This window comes from Phoenix dactylifera, chromosome 12 (genome assembly GCF_009389715.1).
Source record: "Phoenix dactylifera cultivar Barhee BC4 chromosome 12, palm_55x_up_171113_PBpolish2nd_filt_p, whole genome shotgun sequence".
Taxonomy (NCBI): Eukaryota; Viridiplantae; Streptophyta; class Magnoliopsida; order Arecales; family Arecaceae; genus Phoenix; species Phoenix dactylifera.
The window spans coordinates 2,959,650-2,977,674 of record NC_052403.1 but is presented as its reverse complement, the minus strand read 5'-3'; the positions used below and the strand labels follow the sequence as shown (position 1 = coordinate 2,977,674).

Sequence of the window (18,025 nt, the reverse complement as noted above, 5' to 3'; positions counted from 1 at the left end):
TGATGACTCAACTTCACCCACCAGAGAATTCAAATGGTTCTCATAGTGAGGAATTGAGAGAGGTTTTGAAATGATGACTCAACCTCCAACTTTTTGGTGCTTTTATGATGTTTGAGCATGGGATTATTTTAGTTCTGCTAAGAATTTCCCACTCAGAAGATCAAATATATGGAGATGTGCAGGATTCAAATGTAGTTCTGCTAAGAATTGATGAGAATTTATCCATGATTGAATCAAGTTATCAGCTGTTAGGAAGGGTCTTTACCATTTTGGGTAAAAGATCTGTCCCTTGGCTTTTCTTCTTCAGCACAGGTGATTTAAGCTTAAGTAAATCTTAGATCAGCTTCTAGTGGTTCATTTTAATGGCTAGATATCATAAGTTAGCAATTATGTTGTACACCCAACTACTCAGGCTTTTAGTTTCAATCATTTGACACGTGTCAGCATTATGAAGCTCGCATTTCCTGGTAGCCAAAGAGAAGAATCCCTAAATTTAGTTAAACATTCAGATATATTTTGCTTGTCCATCTTTATACAATCGGTTCTATGGTGTAGTGGTTAGCACTCTGGACTTTGAATCCAGCGACCTGGGTTCGACTCCCGGTAGGACCTTTTTTTTCCTCCTCAAAAAAAAAAAAAAAAAATCTTCAGAAAAAATTAGGTCAGAAGTAAATGCCTACATTTTTATTTTACCTAAATTACAAGTCCTCCATTGAACTTGCTAACTACTGGAAACTAGTAGCAATATAAACATATTCACTAGGGCTTCACCAACTTCTGGATAAAGAGCTGGCTATTATCCCAATAAATGGATCATCGATATTTATCAGATTGCGCAATATTATCCTTTGTTGTGCTTCATATACTTGAGATGGATCTACACAACTGCAACGCAACATAAAGAATAATTCGAGAGTAACAGCTCAAAAACATGGGCCAATTTTTTTTCACTATAGCAAACCTCTAGGTGCATTGAGACTCCAAATGAAATAGTCAAGTCTCCAAGTGTCACAACTAAATACAATCTTATGATCAAGCTTTTTCATTTCTCATGTTAATCAGATCTTGAATAAAAGCATCGAGGTCTGTGGCTTCTAATCCATCTCCTTTAGTTCCTTGGCCCTCCTTGATTCTCTTCCGTCTTCCAGATTCAAGTCCATCATGCCCTTCTTTCTTGACAACCTTTCCTGGTGACTTCATAGCTAGCAACCTGATGAGACCAACCTCCCACCATGGCATCATAGTTGAATTCCAACCACAATGTGTGAGGAAAACCTCGACGGAAGAGTGGCACAGCATCCTTAGTCACCACACCACTAAGCCCTTGTCTCCGGTCAGTTCCTGAATGTTCTCTGAATCTCCATGCACAGCCCATAGGAACTGGATGCTGCTTGCATGAAGCCCTGCTGCAATCTCTTCCACCTGCATGCATGCCTGCAGAGATTGGCATGAAGCTGCCTGAAGAGATGTAGAGCGTTTCAGCTTCTAGGCTGAGGGTGCAACCACCTGCTTGTGGAGTTGGCATTGACGTGAGGGTCAAGTGTCATGGAGGGAATGGTACAGCCTCTTGGGTAGATAGTGAGGGGAAACTTGGACCTGAGGGTGTCTATGGCATGACTTTCAAGCTCATAAAAGGCGGTGAGGAGGCGGCTTTGAGCTGTTTGGGGAACCACAAGCAGACTTGCATGTATTCCCTTGTAGTTTTTTGGCTGGAGGTGTTAGTTAACAAGTCCCAAAAATGTGGAGGAGACGAGCTGGGAAACTAATGTAGGTCAGCCCTTTATCTCCTTAATTTGCCTGTCAAGATGAAGGAACTTATTTCAGCTCTGGGATTGCTTTTGTCCCCAAACCAAAAGGAAAACAACTTAAACATAGGATAGATTAGAGTTTCTCAATCCAAGTGGAGAGCTTGGGTGTTGGCAACTCTAGAAAGAGTGGGACATGAGGATCTTCTCCAACAAATGTTCTTCGGCCATATTGATTTTGTTTGCTGCTTCATTGAGATTATAGGATCCACTCAAATCCGGTCGGATTTAGATTAGACGATAGAAGTTCCAGATCGATGATCTAAGCTATTGGATGTGATCTACTATCTCTATACTCCTTATATATATCAAAAATCATATGATCTAGAGACTCCTAGCTTATGCTCAGCTCGTTTCGCTTCAGAAAAAAGATCGCTTTTTAACTCTCTAGAGCCTATAAACTCAAGACACTAATTCAACAAAGAGTCTTAAGCAAAGCTAAAAAAAATTAAGATGATACAAACTACATGGCTAAACAGAAATTCTTTCGATGAATAGTTAACAGACACCACCAAGGTGGAAAGGGCTATAATACAAATATTCACAGCTTTTAACATGAGATTGGTTGCTTGCTGTAGGCAGCAAAACAACCATTCCTCTGTCTATACTAAGAATTCAGCGAGTTACATTTGTGATGCCGCACCAACTTAAATGGAGGCAGGAGAAGAGGGGAAGGGAAGGAGGAAGAAGAAGAGAAGAAGGAGAAGGGAGGAGAAGAGAAGAAGAGGAAACGTGGGGAAAAGAAGTCTTTTAATTCTGCATTAAACCCTAATCATGAAAATAGTTCCCTATATATAGGGCCCAGATACACAATTTGCATAAACCCCCTTACACAGAAATAAATCCTAATAAACCCACAAATAACACAAATAAACCACAACTAAGCCCTAAAATGCAAATAAGCCTATAAATAAAATAAACCACAATAAACCCTAAAATGCAAATAAGCCCAGAAATAAAATAATAAAATAAATATGCAAATAAACGGGTCTGACTCAATCCGGGGGCTCAGGATCATCTGGATGAAGGGCTCTGATGTCCCCATCAACTCCTCCCGGGTGAGAAAAACTCGACCCCGTCGAGTACAGGTCTGGCCGGCTGTCATACTGCTCCAGAAGATCGGGGTCAAGGCGCTGCAACTGTGCTCTGGAAATCCACGTCACATCAGACTTTGGTCGACCTTTCCACCGAACAAGGTAACGTTGGTAACCACCGTTCCTGGTTGAAATAACCTGCTCATCCAATATATGTTCTATTTGTTCTCTGCGTGCATGAACTTTGGAAAGTGGTGGCTCAACAGCAGGTAATTGGTCAGGGTGTCCAACATGGGCAGGTATATCAATAAAGGGGTCAGAAGGCATGAATATTATCTTTTTGTATGGGACCAAATCTTCAATATTAAATGTCGCACTAATCCCATAGTCATCAGGAAGATCCACAATATATGCATTCGAACTGATTTTCTTTAAGATTTTGAACGGTTCTGCACTACAAGTTTGCAATTTCTTAAACGTATCTGAAGAAAATCGTTCAAGCCTAATTCTTATCATGACGTAATCTTTTTCACTTAACTCTTTATAACGTCTATGTAAATCAGCAAGAAATTTATATTTTAAATTATTAAAATGACTACAATGGCTGATTTCTTGATGCAATGAATGTGGATGTGAAGCAATTAATTGTGCAGACTCATAGACTCTATACTGATGAGACATGAAAAACAGGTCTATGGGTTGCCTAGGTTTATAATCATGCACCACTTCGAATGGATTTATACCTATGGACTTATGAACCGAACTATTATATGCAAACTCAACTGTCGGTAAAATTAAATTTCAGGTCCTAGCATATGCATTCGGTCTGAGCCTATGATGTAGAAGGTTGGGCAGAGATGCTCCGGGAACTAGATCGATTGCGCGTTGGATATCATGCATTGGAGAAAGTGCATCCGGAAGATCATCAGGGAGTGCATCATGAAACTCCTCTAGAAGGGAAACTACTACCGGGGAATGTTCAAGGTTGGACTCTGCATGGGTAACTTTAGCTACAAGTGCCAATTCAGATGATTGGCTCTCAATATCTGTCACTACCTCTTCCACAGTTGTGATGTGAAGTGGCTTGGTTGTACTTAGATCACTAGTCTCCCTTTGGGAATCATTTTGGACAAAGTCTAATTCTGTAAGTTCGTTTTCAAAGTCTTCTTCATAGTCTTCTATATTTGGTTCATAGACTTCTTCGACATATTCGGCCTCTTGGTTCCTAACTTCTGGTTCAGTAATCGAGTAGGTTTTAGTGGAACATTGGGGCGCTATGTGGCCGAATTGTTGACACCTAGAGTATTGGGTTTGGTGCCTAGGAGAGTGGGGAAGGACTACAGGTGGTGCGACCAAACTGATTTTAGGTTGGGCTGTAACAGGGGTTGGCGATTTAGGGGTCCTAGAATTTTGCACGAGCTCACGGATCTCTTGTCTGAATTCCTTGTATCCAGCCCGTATGGCAACGATCTGTTCCTTGATAGACCTCAAAATGTCGGAATTCATGGTAGCTACAGGGGTTTTAGGTTGACTGAGATAGTACTCCATATCACTACAGGTTGGCATGCAATGATGACACTGGGTGATGATGTGAAATGCAGTGTCACTAATGAAACCTTAATAACTATAATGTAGGACCAAAGTTGATGCTGGACAACCTACTAATGCAATCTGTTATGACTTCAGAAATCAGCAAGTCTTCACAATAATAACTTAAAATTTAAATGTTGCTGATTTTTACTTCGGTTATTCAGAATTAAGGATTAAGATTATTCAATTTAAGAAGTTAGATTGCAATCAAGTAGTACAGTTGTTCTGATCCTAAATCAATATGATCGAAGAATGTTGAGAAGCATCCAGTTGTTAGGGTGTGCTAATTTAATATTTAGATTTTAACAGGGCAAATAGGATGGGTTTGAAAGTAGGGGTTCTATGTTCTGAATTTTGACAACAATATAAATTTTCAAGTATATGGCTATCATGCAAGAGAACTAGAACATAATTAAATGAACAAATCCAAGAAAAATGGAAACCTATCACCTGTGGCGGATGCAGTCAACCAGAATGGTGCGTTCGAGGTCTGGGGCGACTATCAGAAGCGAAGTGCAGCTGATGGGCTTGAAAAGGGAGGAGGGAGGGGGTGGTGTGGCCCCCCTGGAGAAGAAAAGGCCCGTTGAAAGGGGCTCTGCAGTGGCTCGGCCTGCTGACTTGGGCTCGTGAGAGAGGGTCGGGGTAGGCTCCTGCTGCGTGGGCCTGGGGTCGGCCCGTGTTGACTTTAGAAGGAGGGTGGGAGGCGCGTGGGATCGGCCAGATAGGAAGGGGTTTGAGGGGAAGAGGGGCGGCGGAAGGTGACAGGGGTTCGAGATGGGGACGGCCGGCGGCGGAGCAGAGGAGGCGGCAGGCAGGTGGCGGCGGTCTGGTGCAGCGGCAAACGGAGGGCAAGCCGGAGGCGGCGAGGGGCTTTGGTGGAGGGGACGACGATGGGAGTTCGGAAGGTTGCGGCGAGGCGGAGGCAGCAGTGGGCGGCGTGCGATCGGAGAAGAAGCGGTGGGGGTGGCGAAGGCGGCCAGGCGGAGCGGCGTGGTGGAAAAAATGCTCGGACCGGCGGTTGCGAGGGCGGCAAGACGAAGGCGGCGCTGCGGTGGAACGGCGACGGCGGTCGCGGCAAGGACGGGCGGCGCTGTGGACGGCCGCGGTGACGAAGGCGGTGGCAAGGCGGCGAGGCGGGCGGCGACGGCGGACGAAGGCGGTGGCGAGAGTGCTCACGGTGAGGAAGATGAACAGGTACCTTTTTTTTTTCCTTTTTTTTTTCTTTTTTTTTTCTTTTTTTTTTCTTTTTTTTTTTTACTTTTTTTAACTCAGACCCGTTAGGATTCGGGTTAACGGGTTTGACCCGATCCGATACCCTTTACGGACCCGTCACGTGTGGGTCACGTGAAACTTTTTTTTTTTTTTTTGGACCCGGGTTACGGGTTGTGGGTTAACGGGTTGAGAACTCGCCGTTACCCTGATTCTTTCTTCAACCTCCCGACGGATTCGGGAGGGCGTCGATCTTCGCGGCGGCGGCTGCGGGCCGGGACAGGGATCACGACGGCGGCTCCACGACCTGCGGTGGCAGCGAGATCACGGCCACGGCTTCGTGGCCTGCGGCGAAGGTCGGCGGTGGTCCCCTCTATGGACCCGATGCAGGCGGTTGGCGGCAGACGCGGGCGACCCGGGTTGCAGCGGCGGAGGGAGGCGTTAGGGCGGCGACGGAGAAGGAGAGCGGTGTCCCACTTCTGGATCTGGCCACGGACGGTGGCCACAGGGGTCGCGGCCGAGAGCTTCCTCCGTCAGGACGGTTGCCGCGCGGTTGATATCAGGACGGCGGGCTTCCGTGGGGTCACGGCGACCTCCGGCAGCGAGTCGAAGCGGCGGCGCTGGTGTTGTCGTCGGTGAGGGATGGAAGCGGTGGCCGCGATCGCGGTGACGGGTGGTCACGGGAACAGGGAACCTGCAAAGGTTTGTTTTTTTTTTTTTTTTTTGGAAGGCTTGATGATGGAAGCGGGTGGTAGTGGGCAGTGGGAAGTCAAAGGAGAAAGGCGGAGGCGGAGGCGGTGGGGTGAAGCTGTGCAGCGGGCGTGGGGGTGACTATTCAAATGGCAGCAAAGAAGAAAGGCGCTGTGTAGGATCTGGGGCTTTGGCACAGGGGCAAAACCAGCCTTGCTCTGATACCAAGTTGATGCCGCACCAACTTAAATGGAGGCAGGAGAAGAGGGGAAGGGAAGGAGGAAGAAGAAGAGAAGAAGGAGAAGGGAGGAGAAGAGAAGAAGAGAAAACGTGGGGAAAAGAAGTCTTTTAATTCTGCATTAAACCCTAATCATGAAAATAGTTCCCTATATATAGGGCCCAGATACACAATTTGCATAAACCCCCTTACACAGAAATAAATCCTAATAAACCCACAAATAACACAAATAAACCACAACTAAGCCCTAAAATGCAAATAAGCCTATAAATAAAATAAACCACAATAAACCCTAAAATGCAAATAAGCCCAGAAATAAAATAATAAAATAAATATGCAAATAAACGGGTCTGACTCAATCCGGGGGCTCAGGATCATCTGGATGAAGGGCTCTGATGTCCCCATCAATTTGCAAGCAACATGTGACTAGTTTACATGAAATCAATTGAACATATAATCCCATGATCACTTAGCATGCATATATGATCAACAAGCACACTCCACCGCTACATGAAGAAATAACAAGCCACGTCTTAACGTTCATAAAGTCTCAAACTTATCCCTTGTAGATGCTAAAGTGAATTGGGTGCAATGAATAGTAATGGAAACAAAACCCAACTGGGAATTAAGTTTAAAAGGGACTCATAATTTAATTGATGGTCCTGAATACAGAGTAAAGGAAATAAAATGGAACGACTAGCCTTAAATGCTACATATGGACTTCCAAAACAAGCCATAGAAAATATAGATCACTTCTCGTATTAGTCTTTTTCAAGTGGCAAGTCATTAACTTCCTGAACAAATAATACTTAACAGAATTCAATGAGCAAACAATTACCTTCATTGGCTTCCAACATTCACCAAAGGCTCATTGAATATTGATAAAATAACTTGTGACCATCTTAGAACCACAGCAAGTTCGAGGCATTAATCTAAACCAAACATCTTTAATTATCATATAACCATTCTGATGCCAAGCATAAATTCACATCTTCCCCATAACAAAATGTGATCTACGGTAGGTTACGGTCCATGGCTCTTCTGGAGTAAACATATGTTTGAGAGGAGGCTTAAGCATGATCTACAGCTTAATTAAATTTCAAAATCAAACCTGAATTTCAATAACAGCGAACTAGCAAAGTAATCCTAAAAAATAAAAAATCGGTAATGGATCACAAGCATCTAGCTTAAGATTTAGGGAAAATTTATAGGTTTTCGTCCGAGCAACGTTACAAGCAGACATAGGGCATCATCACGCTTCGAGTGCGCTTCGCAAGCACTCTTGGCAAGTTTGTTTCGTATGCAAATCCTTGAGTTAATCCACTTCATGTGGCAAACAAACAACTAACAAGCATTGTGCTACAGATAGGTCTAATGCAGTGTGAATACATAACCACAAGCTAGGTTGATGAAATGAAAGAACCATTTATTTTTCAAAAGAAGCAGCAGAAGAACATTTCGGATAGAGAAGCATTGCTCAGACAACAAAGGTTGGTTTTCTCTCATCTTAGCAAAGCATCTAGGTATGGTAAGCCTCCAAACATGAGTACTTCAGTCATACAAGTCAATATAGTGTCATGCTGTTTGAGCATTGCCACAGTTTTTGTCTAAAATTTCTTGTACAAAGGCATCAAGGTTGATGGCTGATGAGCCAGCATCTCCCAATGCCCTGCGACACTTCTCCTTGAGCTCCTTGGCCCTTCTCCTTGGTTCCTTGCTCTCCAACGCATCCAAGTTCATCATGTAATGCACCACCTTCGCAATCTCTTCCCTCCCTACAACCTGCTCTTCTGACTCCTTTACCCTGACACCAACCTTCCAAACATCCACAATTAGCTTACTGTTTGGGAATTGATCCCATATCAAAGGGAAGGTAAGCATTGGCACGCCGGCAAACACACCCTCCATCGTCGAACTCCAGCCACAATGCGTCAAGAAACCACCGACGGAAGGGTGGCACAGCACCCTTAGTTGGTCACACCATGGCACCACCAAGGCCATCTCTGCACTCAGGTCTTGAAGAAGCTTACACTCTTCTCGCACGATCCATAGGAAGCGAACGCCACTTGCTTGCAGCCCTGATGCCATCTCTTCCATCTGAGTGCCAGAGATGGGCCAGAAGCTGCCTAAAGAAATGTAGAGAACCGAGCTTCTTGGTTGAGAATCCAACCACTTGACGACGTAGTCGCTCGTGGAGTTGGTGTCGCAGTGTGGATTGTCGAGCGTCATGTAGGGAATGGAGGGGCCTATTGGATAGATGGGGAGAGGGAGCTTGGACTTGAGAGTATCTATTGCATAGCTTTCAAGATCATAAAAAGTGGGGAGGAGGAGACCTCGAGCTACGTTGAACCAAGAGAATGATTGTATGAATGCCTTTAAGCTGTCTTGGGCAGACTTAATAGACATGATGGGCTTTGAAATAGGCATGTAGCTCAGAGCTTCCTCTTCTCTGCCTGTCAACATGGAAGAAACCAAAAGATGAGTTAAATGGTCAGCGTACATGTAGCATTGCTATCTTTGATTGATCTTTTTGCCACATTAACCTCGATTACTTTGCTCGTTCATTGCCCCTTCTTTTGTTGAGTGAGGAGAATATATAATTGTTGCCCCTTGATCCTAAGCAATTGCGGGGCAACCATGGATCAAGCCTCGGGTTTAAAATTTTTAATTGGGTTTCAGGCCAAATCTATGTAAAATTTGATCTTTTTTGTGCCCAAATCCGACCTATGATCAGTTTTAGCCATTGCATTGAGGAAGCATTTTTATATCTTTTAGAAAAACTCACTGTTACATATGTTAAAAAAAAAAAATGATGTTTTCCAACTTTGAGAATTAAGACTGTGTTTTAGGGTTTTAGATTTCCACCGAAAGAAAAGGGCTTAGACTTAAATTTTCTAATGAATTTAAAATTTTTAAATTTGAAAAACTTATTTGGTTTGCGAGAAGATTTTTTTTTTTACTAGAATGTTTTTTTTTCTAAAAAGCTGATAACTGGATATATGATGCTTGGAAAAGTAGTTTTTTCATATTTGGTTGACCATAGAAAAATGGCACATTATAGAATCGCTTATGTTTGGTTGAGCATATATTTTTCTAGAAAAGTTATATAAAATACTTGTTATGCTCTTAATAAAGAAAAAGACCTCACTCCATTCTATCTACTCTATCTAAAAGCTTAATGGCGTATTTGAAAAACAAATACCCCAATTCTTAACCGGTGAGAATCGGATATTCCTATATCTCAAATAGGTTTTCTTTTCCTATAAAATATAAAAAAATTATTTCTATGAGAAAGCTACGTTTTAATCTCTCTTTTAAAAACTTTAACCAAATATAAGATTTTCCTCCATCTTTTCGTTAACCATACTTTTTCTCCCCCTCTCCTTGCGAATCAAATGAACCTAAGGTTGTCCATTTTACGTTATCATATTAAAAATATGTTACATATCTAGAACATGATATTTTTTTCTTTAAAAGTTGCATTATTAATAATTTTGAGAATCCAATGCATCATTAGTATTCGCTCAATTTGAATTCATATAAAAAATATGCCATTTAATCGGGCAAAGTGGTTGGTGAAAGTGACTTTTCTGAGTTGTTTTCTCTATTTTTTTAAAAAAAAAACTCTCGTTGGTTAAGGCGGCAAAGACATTTTAATTTTTTTTATTATCTCATTCGGTAGCCAGTACTCACGGACCCTTCTTTTTCTATTTTTGCACATCACGCTCTAAAGATACAAATGGGTCAGGTCGGGTCGCGTTATGAGTGGCCCCGACCTAACCCAATAGAAGATCAGGCTTTGACCTAATAGGTCATTAGAGTCGAGTCGAGCTATGTATTACCTAGCCTTAATCCAAAAAATTTGGGTCCGAATCAGCTCAAAACTTTATATATACTTGTCATTTCTTGTACTTGGTTTCTTTTGCAATGAGTAAAAACTACATAAAGCATGTTATGCAGGACCATAAAAGTGAAAGTGCCTAAGCATCAAGATCAATGTCATTACAAACTAATCTAATAAAGATAGCCTCAATCTTATTAGCTACCAAAAAAATTTTCTGTTCATGTATATAATACTTTTCTTTGAGTGGAAAAGAATTGCATCTATACTAATTCTTTTTACTCAACAATAATATCTCATAAATTTATTAGAGTGCATCTATTACTATTTTTTCTAAACATACTACTAAAAAAGCATGCATGGGCTAAAATGAGGAATATAGTTTTGATAATGACGTATAACAAAGTTCAACCGCTGCAAAGAACTCATCATGAATCCATCTTTTTTCACATAACAAAATTGTAATCTATTTTGCCTTCATTAATCTGAATTTTCTTCTTAGGAAAATAGTCTTCCCATTTAATATAACTAACTTTGTCACGCCCCGGACCCGGATCCGTGACACGGCCGTACTATTGCCGACTACCGCCCACAATAGCACGCAATCTCGTACAGGGGTAACAGGTAACCAATAGATTTCAAACTTTCATATATTAAAATATTTGTATTACAACCTTGAAGATTGATACCAAAAATACAGAACTTCTATGATGTTCAAATGTACAAAAGTGTATATGCTTCTCCAAAAATAACGAAGCTCTGTAACAAAATAAAAATATATCTGATGGCGATCACTGGTGAGGATCTGAAAGAAAACGAAAAATAAACAGACATTAGCTACACGGCTCAGTAAGTAATCCTGCATAATCCTATCGGATCGACTAGTAGGCTAAACATGTTTATCAGGGTTTGAGAAGCTGATATGCATGTTAATCCAACAATTTATCATGGCATAATATATATGCGAATTAAACAGGGCAGTATTGCAAGTCACAAAATTTTCACCAAAATATGCATATCTAACCGTGCCCCCGGCATGCCGTGGTCCATTCTCTCGGATGCTACTGCGAAGTCCATTCGGCCACTGGCGGGGCCAGCTAGTCATTCTCGGCCACTGGCGGGGCCAGCTAAGTCATTCTCGGCCACTAGCAAGGCCAGCTCAGTTGCATTCGATCAGTAGCATCTTTGAGCCCATTATAGTGCCTCTTGGCTAGCTAAGACTATACAAACATACATGCATGATTAAAATATCAGCATAATCATGTTGCATACATGGCCATAGCTTCTGAGATCAGGCAAGTTACTTATGCATCGTAACATATCATGCATGAAACATATATACTTAAAAAAAATGCTGAGAAAACATTAATAACATGACATGATCTATAACAGAATTAGAACAGGTTACTTACAATAAGTTGTTATCAATTCTTTGAGTCCGGACGATGAGTCTTTAATTCCTAGAACCATATTATAAGACTCATATTATCCTCTATTTATCATAAGTTTTAGCCCAATTGAAGTAAATTTGAGTCTACCAGGCCTAATCGGGCCTCTATGGGAAAGGTTGAGCCTGATTTGTGGTTAAGTCCATTTTTTCCTAGCCAATTTGGCCTTCTGCCAATTTAATTGGGCCTGATTTAGAGCTAATTGGGCCTGCTGGGGTCAACCTGTTATGAACATGGTTCGGACCCAGCTGAATTGAGTTTAATTGGGTTCAAATTTAGCCCAATTTGCTTAATTTGGGTTCATTCAGGCTTGGTCGGGTTCAGACCCAATATCAATTAGGCTTAATTGACCCGTTTAATTCGATTGGGCTTGGATCAACCCTACATTGGGCTCACCCAAACCGATTTGAATCATTTGGGCCTAACGGGTTTCGGATCCGGACTCGGATCCGACCCGCTAGGCAACCCGTTAAGGCCCCTCTTTTTTTTCTTCTTCCGGGAGCTTCCGGAGGCTTCGGCCCCTTTCCACCCGTGGCTTTCTCTCTCCTTCGGTTCCCTCGTCTTCCTCGTTCTCCCTTCGTCTCCACCGAAACCCACCTGCTCCGGCCAAAACCCTCCTCGGCCTCCTCCTCTTCCGTTGCCCTTCTTCTTCCCTTGCCGCCTTCTGGTTCTCCCCCTCCTCTCGCAGGCGATCGGGGAGACGAGGCTCCCGATCCACCGGCCGGAGTGGTGCTCCCCTTTCGGGGCGGCGGCGGTGGGAGGCCGACTCTTTCCTCCTTCTCCGAAGTGATGCCGGAGGAGAGGAGAAGAGCCAGGAGGTGGGATCGAGGCCGATCTCCTCCGGGAGGACCTCACCGGCTCCGACCATGGCGAGGTAAGGCCGTGGTCCGAGGTAAGTACTTGTTCTCTTCTCTTTTTTTTTGTTCTTCTTCCTCTTTTGTTTTCTTCTTCTCCCTTTTTCCCCCTTTTTCTTGTGAAAGTCGCGCCACCACCTCTCGGCCGGCAGAGAGGTGGGGCTCGGCTGAGGCTGGCAGCCTTGAGGCCGCGTCGGTCGCCGGCACGGCAGACCCGGCGGCCCTTGGCTGCCCCTCAGCCCTCGGGCAGCCACGGCCGGGGCCTGTCACCCGCAGGCCGAGTCCGGCTGGGCTCGGCCTGGGTGGCGTTGGGCTCGGCTTGCGCCGTTCTCAAGCCAGCCCGCGGCCTGTGGGTCCGGCCGCAGTGGCCCTCCTCCTGTCTCTCTCGTGCCGGTTTCCTCCCCTCTGTGCCGGTCTCCTCCCCTCTGTTTCATCAATGAAACAGAGCGGAGAATACCCCACAGAGGGGTGTCTCCACCCTTTCCTTGCCTAAAAACCTACTTACAGGGCCCTTACCTTGTTGTGGCCGGTCGAACTTGTGTAGTAACACTTTGGTGTGCTCCCTCCTTCCTCTCCTAGGGCTGCGGGGTACCTTCTCCCTCCAGCTCCAGGGCCTAGCTCTCTAGTATAGAAATTTCAGGAGGTTAGAGGTTTAGGAGGGTATAGTCAAAAACCAGCGGGCTTTAGGGGTTTACAAACTTGGCTTAGGATTTGACCCTGAAGGAGAGGTGGCATCCTCTCCTTTCTCAGTGCCCCAGGAGCCACCAGCTGCCCCTCCCCTTCAGGCCAGCTCAGGGCTCAGCTGCCGAGGGAGGAGGAGGTGGCGGGCTCTGGTTGTGCATGCCTGTGGGGGTCTCTCCGTTAGCCATCTGGTGGTCCTGTCCTTTCAGCCCTCGGGGAAGATGGCAGACTGCTCTTCTTGGGCCTGCAAGGCCTGTTAACCCCTTACCCTGGCTCAATACCCTTCAACTAGGCCCTACAGTATTGGGCCCGGTCTGTATTGGACCTGTTGGTGGAAAAATGGACCACCCCACAAATGTAATTATAGCACCCAAATCCATCAGCAAGCTCGAGCTCATCCTAAGTGATGGAGCTCTTCCGCTCTCGAGCTCATAGACCAGAGAGCTGAGACCAGAGAGCCGAGACCAGAAGGCCGAGACCAGAAGGCCGAGACCAGAGAGCCGAGACCAGAGAGGCGAGACCAGAAGGCCGAGACCAGAAGGCCGAGACCAGCAGGCCGAGCCCATGCCTTAGCCAAATATCCAATTTCCACCTAACCCTCTAAGGGACCTGACAACTCCACTATAACCTGCCACTATCTCCAAGCCATCAAGGCATAAGATCTTCGCAGGTATTCGGCACGACCTGCCATTAATGCACGAGACTCTCTCAAGTCTCCGATGCACTCAGTCATTTAATGAACACGGCCCAAGACGATCTCCGGATCACTGAACCATCAGAACGTATGGCCTCTCCTGACCGCCGGTTCATTTGGTAATAAATGCACTTACCATCCACAGACCCCAGGCCCGCTACGGCCGGCGGTTCAACCACTCCAACAGGTCCGATCGACCCGTGACAACTCCCTGGTTCCGGTCTGATTCGGCCCCGTTTTCCACTACGCCATAAATGGGCCAAATCGTGCCCAATTATTACAAACAGGGACAAACCTCCTGTCACCTCCCAGGTAACAAAAATCCTCCTATAAAAGGAAACCTGGGGGGAAAAGGGAGGGGGGACCAAAAACAAGAGGACAACAAAAAACGAAAACAGATCCCGGGACTGAACCCGCCGGGAAGCACAGACACAATTGAGGACATCATTCCCTTCGTCTTCTTGATCTGATAAAATACTGTGTCTTCTCCATATACTCTCTTCCCTGCTCTCTCCACATACTTGCCCCCACTGACTTAGGTATCGGAGGGCCGGCGCCGGGGAGCCCGGCCACCGGTTTTCCTTGGCCCCCTCTGACTTAGGCATCGGAGGGCCGGTGCCGGGGAGCCCGGCCACCGGTTTTCCTTGCAGGACTTGCACACCCCCCCGCAGCGGAGGACGCAGCCAGCCGGCGCACCGCCGTCCACCCCCTGCAGCAGCGGAGCTCCTCCTTCTCCGGCTTCACGGCGGCCCCCGGGTCCAATTTCCAGCAACAGTTGGCGCTAGAGGAAGGGACCGAGTTCGCTGCTATGAAGCTAAGAAGCAAAGGGGCTTCCAATGCCTCTCGACGTCCTCCACCCAGTCCTGAGTATTCCGTCCGGAACTCACCACCTCCGGTTGAGTCAGTTCATCAAGTTCGACGACACTTCGACGCCATTCGACGCCATTCGACGACATCCAACGCCATTCGACGCCATTCGACGACACTTCGACGACATTCGATGCCATTCGACGCCATTCGACGACATCCAACGCCATTCGACGACACTTCGACGACATTCGACGCCATTTCGACGCCATTCGACGATATTCGACGACATTTAACGCCACTTCGACGACATTCAACGACATTCAACGCCATTTCGACGACATTCGACGTCTTCTACGACAACACGCCCCGATCTGAGTGGGGGCACCCTGCTGAGTCGACCTGAAGCACTTAACTCCAACTGCATGAGAGGTACCCATTTACTTAATGTTTCTACATTAATGTCTCTACATTGTCTATCCTATTCTTTGGACTTTTCTCTGCCGACGTCCCCAAAGAACGGAGTCCGAGCAGAGAAGCGTCTTCAGTCGCCTCGGCGCAAGGACGCACACGGTACAAGGTACCCATTCATTTAATGTCTTTACATTATTTTATTCTTGGACTTTTCTCTGCCGACGTCCCCAAAGAACGGAGTCCGAGCAGAGAAGCGTCTTCGGTCGCCTCGGCGCAAGGACGCACACGGTACAAGGTACCATTCATTTAATGTCTTTACATTCTCATTTATCTTACTTGGATTCTTCTCTGCCGACGTCCCCAAAGAACGGACTCCGAGCAGAAAAAGCGTCTTCAGTCGCCTTGGTGGTAAGAACGCTCACAGCACCAGGACGATCGATGACTGAACTACTTCCTTCGCCCGAGCCAAAAAGCAGCTCGGACTCGGAAGTCGGGGGGTAGTGTTGGTGGAAAAATGGACCACCCCACAAATGTAATTATAGCACCCAAATCCATCAGCAAGCTCGAGCTCATCCTAAGTGATGGAGCTCTTCCGCTCTCGAGCTCATAGACCAGAGAGCGAGACCAGAGAGCCGAGACCAGAAGGCGAGACCAGAAGGCCGAGCACAGCAGGCCGAGCCATGCCTTAGCCAAATATCCAATTCCACCTAACCCTCTAAGGGACCTGACAACTCCACTATAACCTGCCACTATTCCAAGCATCAAGGCATAAGATCTTCGCAGGTATTCGGCACGACCTGCCATTAATGCACGAGACTCTCTCAAGGTCTCCGGATGCACTCAGTCATTTAATGAACACGGCCCAAGACGATCTCCGGATCACTGAAACCATCAGAACGTATGGCTCTCCCTGACCGCCGGTTCATTTGGTAATAAATGCACTTACCATCCACAGACCCCAGGCCCGCTACGGCCGGCGGTTCAACCACTCCAACAGGTCCGATCGACCGTGACAACTCCCTGGTTCCGGTCTGATTCGGCCCCGTTTTCCACTACGCCATAAATGGGCCAAATCGTGCCCAATTATTACAAACAGGGACAACCTCCTGTCACCTCCCAGGTAACAAAATCTCCTATAAAAGGAAACCTGGGGGAAAAGGGAGGGGGGCCAAAAACAAGAGGGACAACAAAAACGGGAAACAGATCCCCGGGACTGAACCCGCGGGAAGCACAGACACAATGAGGACATCATTCCCTCGTCTTCTTGATCTGATAAAATACTGTGTCTTCTCCATATACTCTCTTCCCTGCTCTCCCACATACTTGCCCCCACTAACTTAGGGGGCATCGGGGGCCGCGCCGGGGAGCCCGGCCACCGGTTTTCCTTGGCCCCCTCTAACTTAGGCATCGGAGGGCCGGCGCCGGGGAGCCCGGCCACCGGTTTTCCTTGCAGGACTTGCACACCCCCCGCACGGAGGACGCAGCCAGCCGGCGCACCGCCGTCCGCCGCCCCTGCAGCAGCGGAGCTCCTCCTTCCCGGCTTCACGGCGGCCCCGGTCCAATTTCCAGCAACAGGACCCAGACATTACAAACTTAATCCTTAATACAGCATTCATGCCATTGACAATCATAAAAGACAATCTCTTCTATTTCTCTCGTCCAAAATCAAACGGGTCGGGTTGAACTGGGTGAGAATTTTGTAAACCTAGACTTGACCTAGCAAATAAAAGCAGTCCAATTTTAAAAACCCAACTTGGCCCCACGGATTCTTTAAATCAGGTCGGATTGGATTAAGGTCAACCCAACCCATTTAAAGCGTTATTAGGCTCCATAATCATTCCATTAATGAATGAAGATCAAAGAATAATAAAACATGAGCATTAATTGTTCCCTGCCGCCTAACTCCGCCGGACGCATCCGCCGTATATTATATGATGGACGTACCTGATAAGTCGACAGGCGTTTGGGGCCCCATCGTCGAGCTCGCCAAAACGACACAAGGCTAAAAGCACGGAAGCCGCTTCCGTCCAAAACGACGTCACCGGAATACTCCTCCGCCTCCCGATCTCGGCCGCCCACACGAGGTTAGCGTCCACTACGATGGAGTTCAACCGGCGGCTCGAAGCCGCTCGAGGAGCCGCTCGACGGGCTCCTCCATCCTGGTGTAGACGGCCTGGACCGAAGCCTCTCAAATCGGCTCCGCGGCTCCGTTCGGAGGGGATGACGTTGGGGATGGAGACGAGCCGGAGGTTGGGCGGCCGGTGGCGAGGCGGAGCCGGAGCCGAGCAAGCCGAGCCACTCCTCGGTGAGGACGACGGAGACGAGGGAGGCCACGGGAGGCGAGGAGCCGGCACAGGCTCATCATGGGATTGATGTGGCCTCGGCCGGGGTACGGGATGGCAGCCACGTGGCACCAGGGTAAGATCTGGTCCGCTCGATTGGGTTCCATAGGGTGGGAAACGGAACAGCGGCAACTTCTATTCTGGGGAGGCTTCAATGATTTATGGGTAGGATTAATGTATACAGGCCGTGGGAACCGGGAGGCTCGAAGTTTCTGCGCACGCGTTGCAGACTTCTTCAAATTTATATTAGAATATAAGAATGTGGGATTGGTGAATGCACCTCTACTTTTGATTGCTATGTCATTTTTAATTAAAAAAAATGAAACAGAGGGACAGAGACTTAGCATGATGCCAAACAAACTAGGCTTGCAATGGTGA

General features: G+C 46.4%; 2 protein-coding genes and 1 non-coding gene across 3 annotated transcripts; 2 read left to right on the top strand and 1 right to left on the bottom strand.

The window, feature by feature from the left end:
* Nucleotides 1-540: 540 nt before the first annotated feature.
* TRNAQ-UUG lies at nucleotides 541-612 on the top strand. Its single transcript has one exon. It is a non-coding gene; the product is annotated as a tRNA-Gln (tRNA).
* A 4,591-nt stretch (nucleotides 613-5,203) lies between these two features.
* LOC120112779 (alanine and glycine-rich protein-like) lies at nucleotides 5,204-7,331 on the top strand. The gene is made up of 2 exons (XM_039132664.1): nucleotides 5,204-5,623; nucleotides 7,239-7,331. The coding sequence occupies exons 1-2, from the start codon at nucleotides 5,204-5,206 to the stop codon at nucleotides 7,329-7,331; spliced, it is 513 nt and encodes a 170-aa protein (XP_038988592.1).
* A 689-nt stretch (nucleotides 7,332-8,020) lies between these two features.
* Nucleotides 8,021-17,969, bottom strand: LOC103705103 (UDP-glycosyltransferase 87A2-like). The gene is made up of 2 exons (XM_039132668.1): nucleotides 17,250-17,969; nucleotides 8,021-9,019 (listed from the first exon to the last, which is right to left on the bottom strand). The coding sequence occupies exons 1-2, from the start codon at nucleotides 17,278-17,280 to the stop codon at nucleotides 8,142-8,144; spliced, it is 909 nt and encodes a 302-aa protein (XP_038988596.1). The 5' UTR covers nucleotides 17,281-17,969; the 3' UTR covers nucleotides 8,021-8,141.
* Between the last annotated feature and the right edge of the window lie 56 nt (nucleotides 17,970-18,025).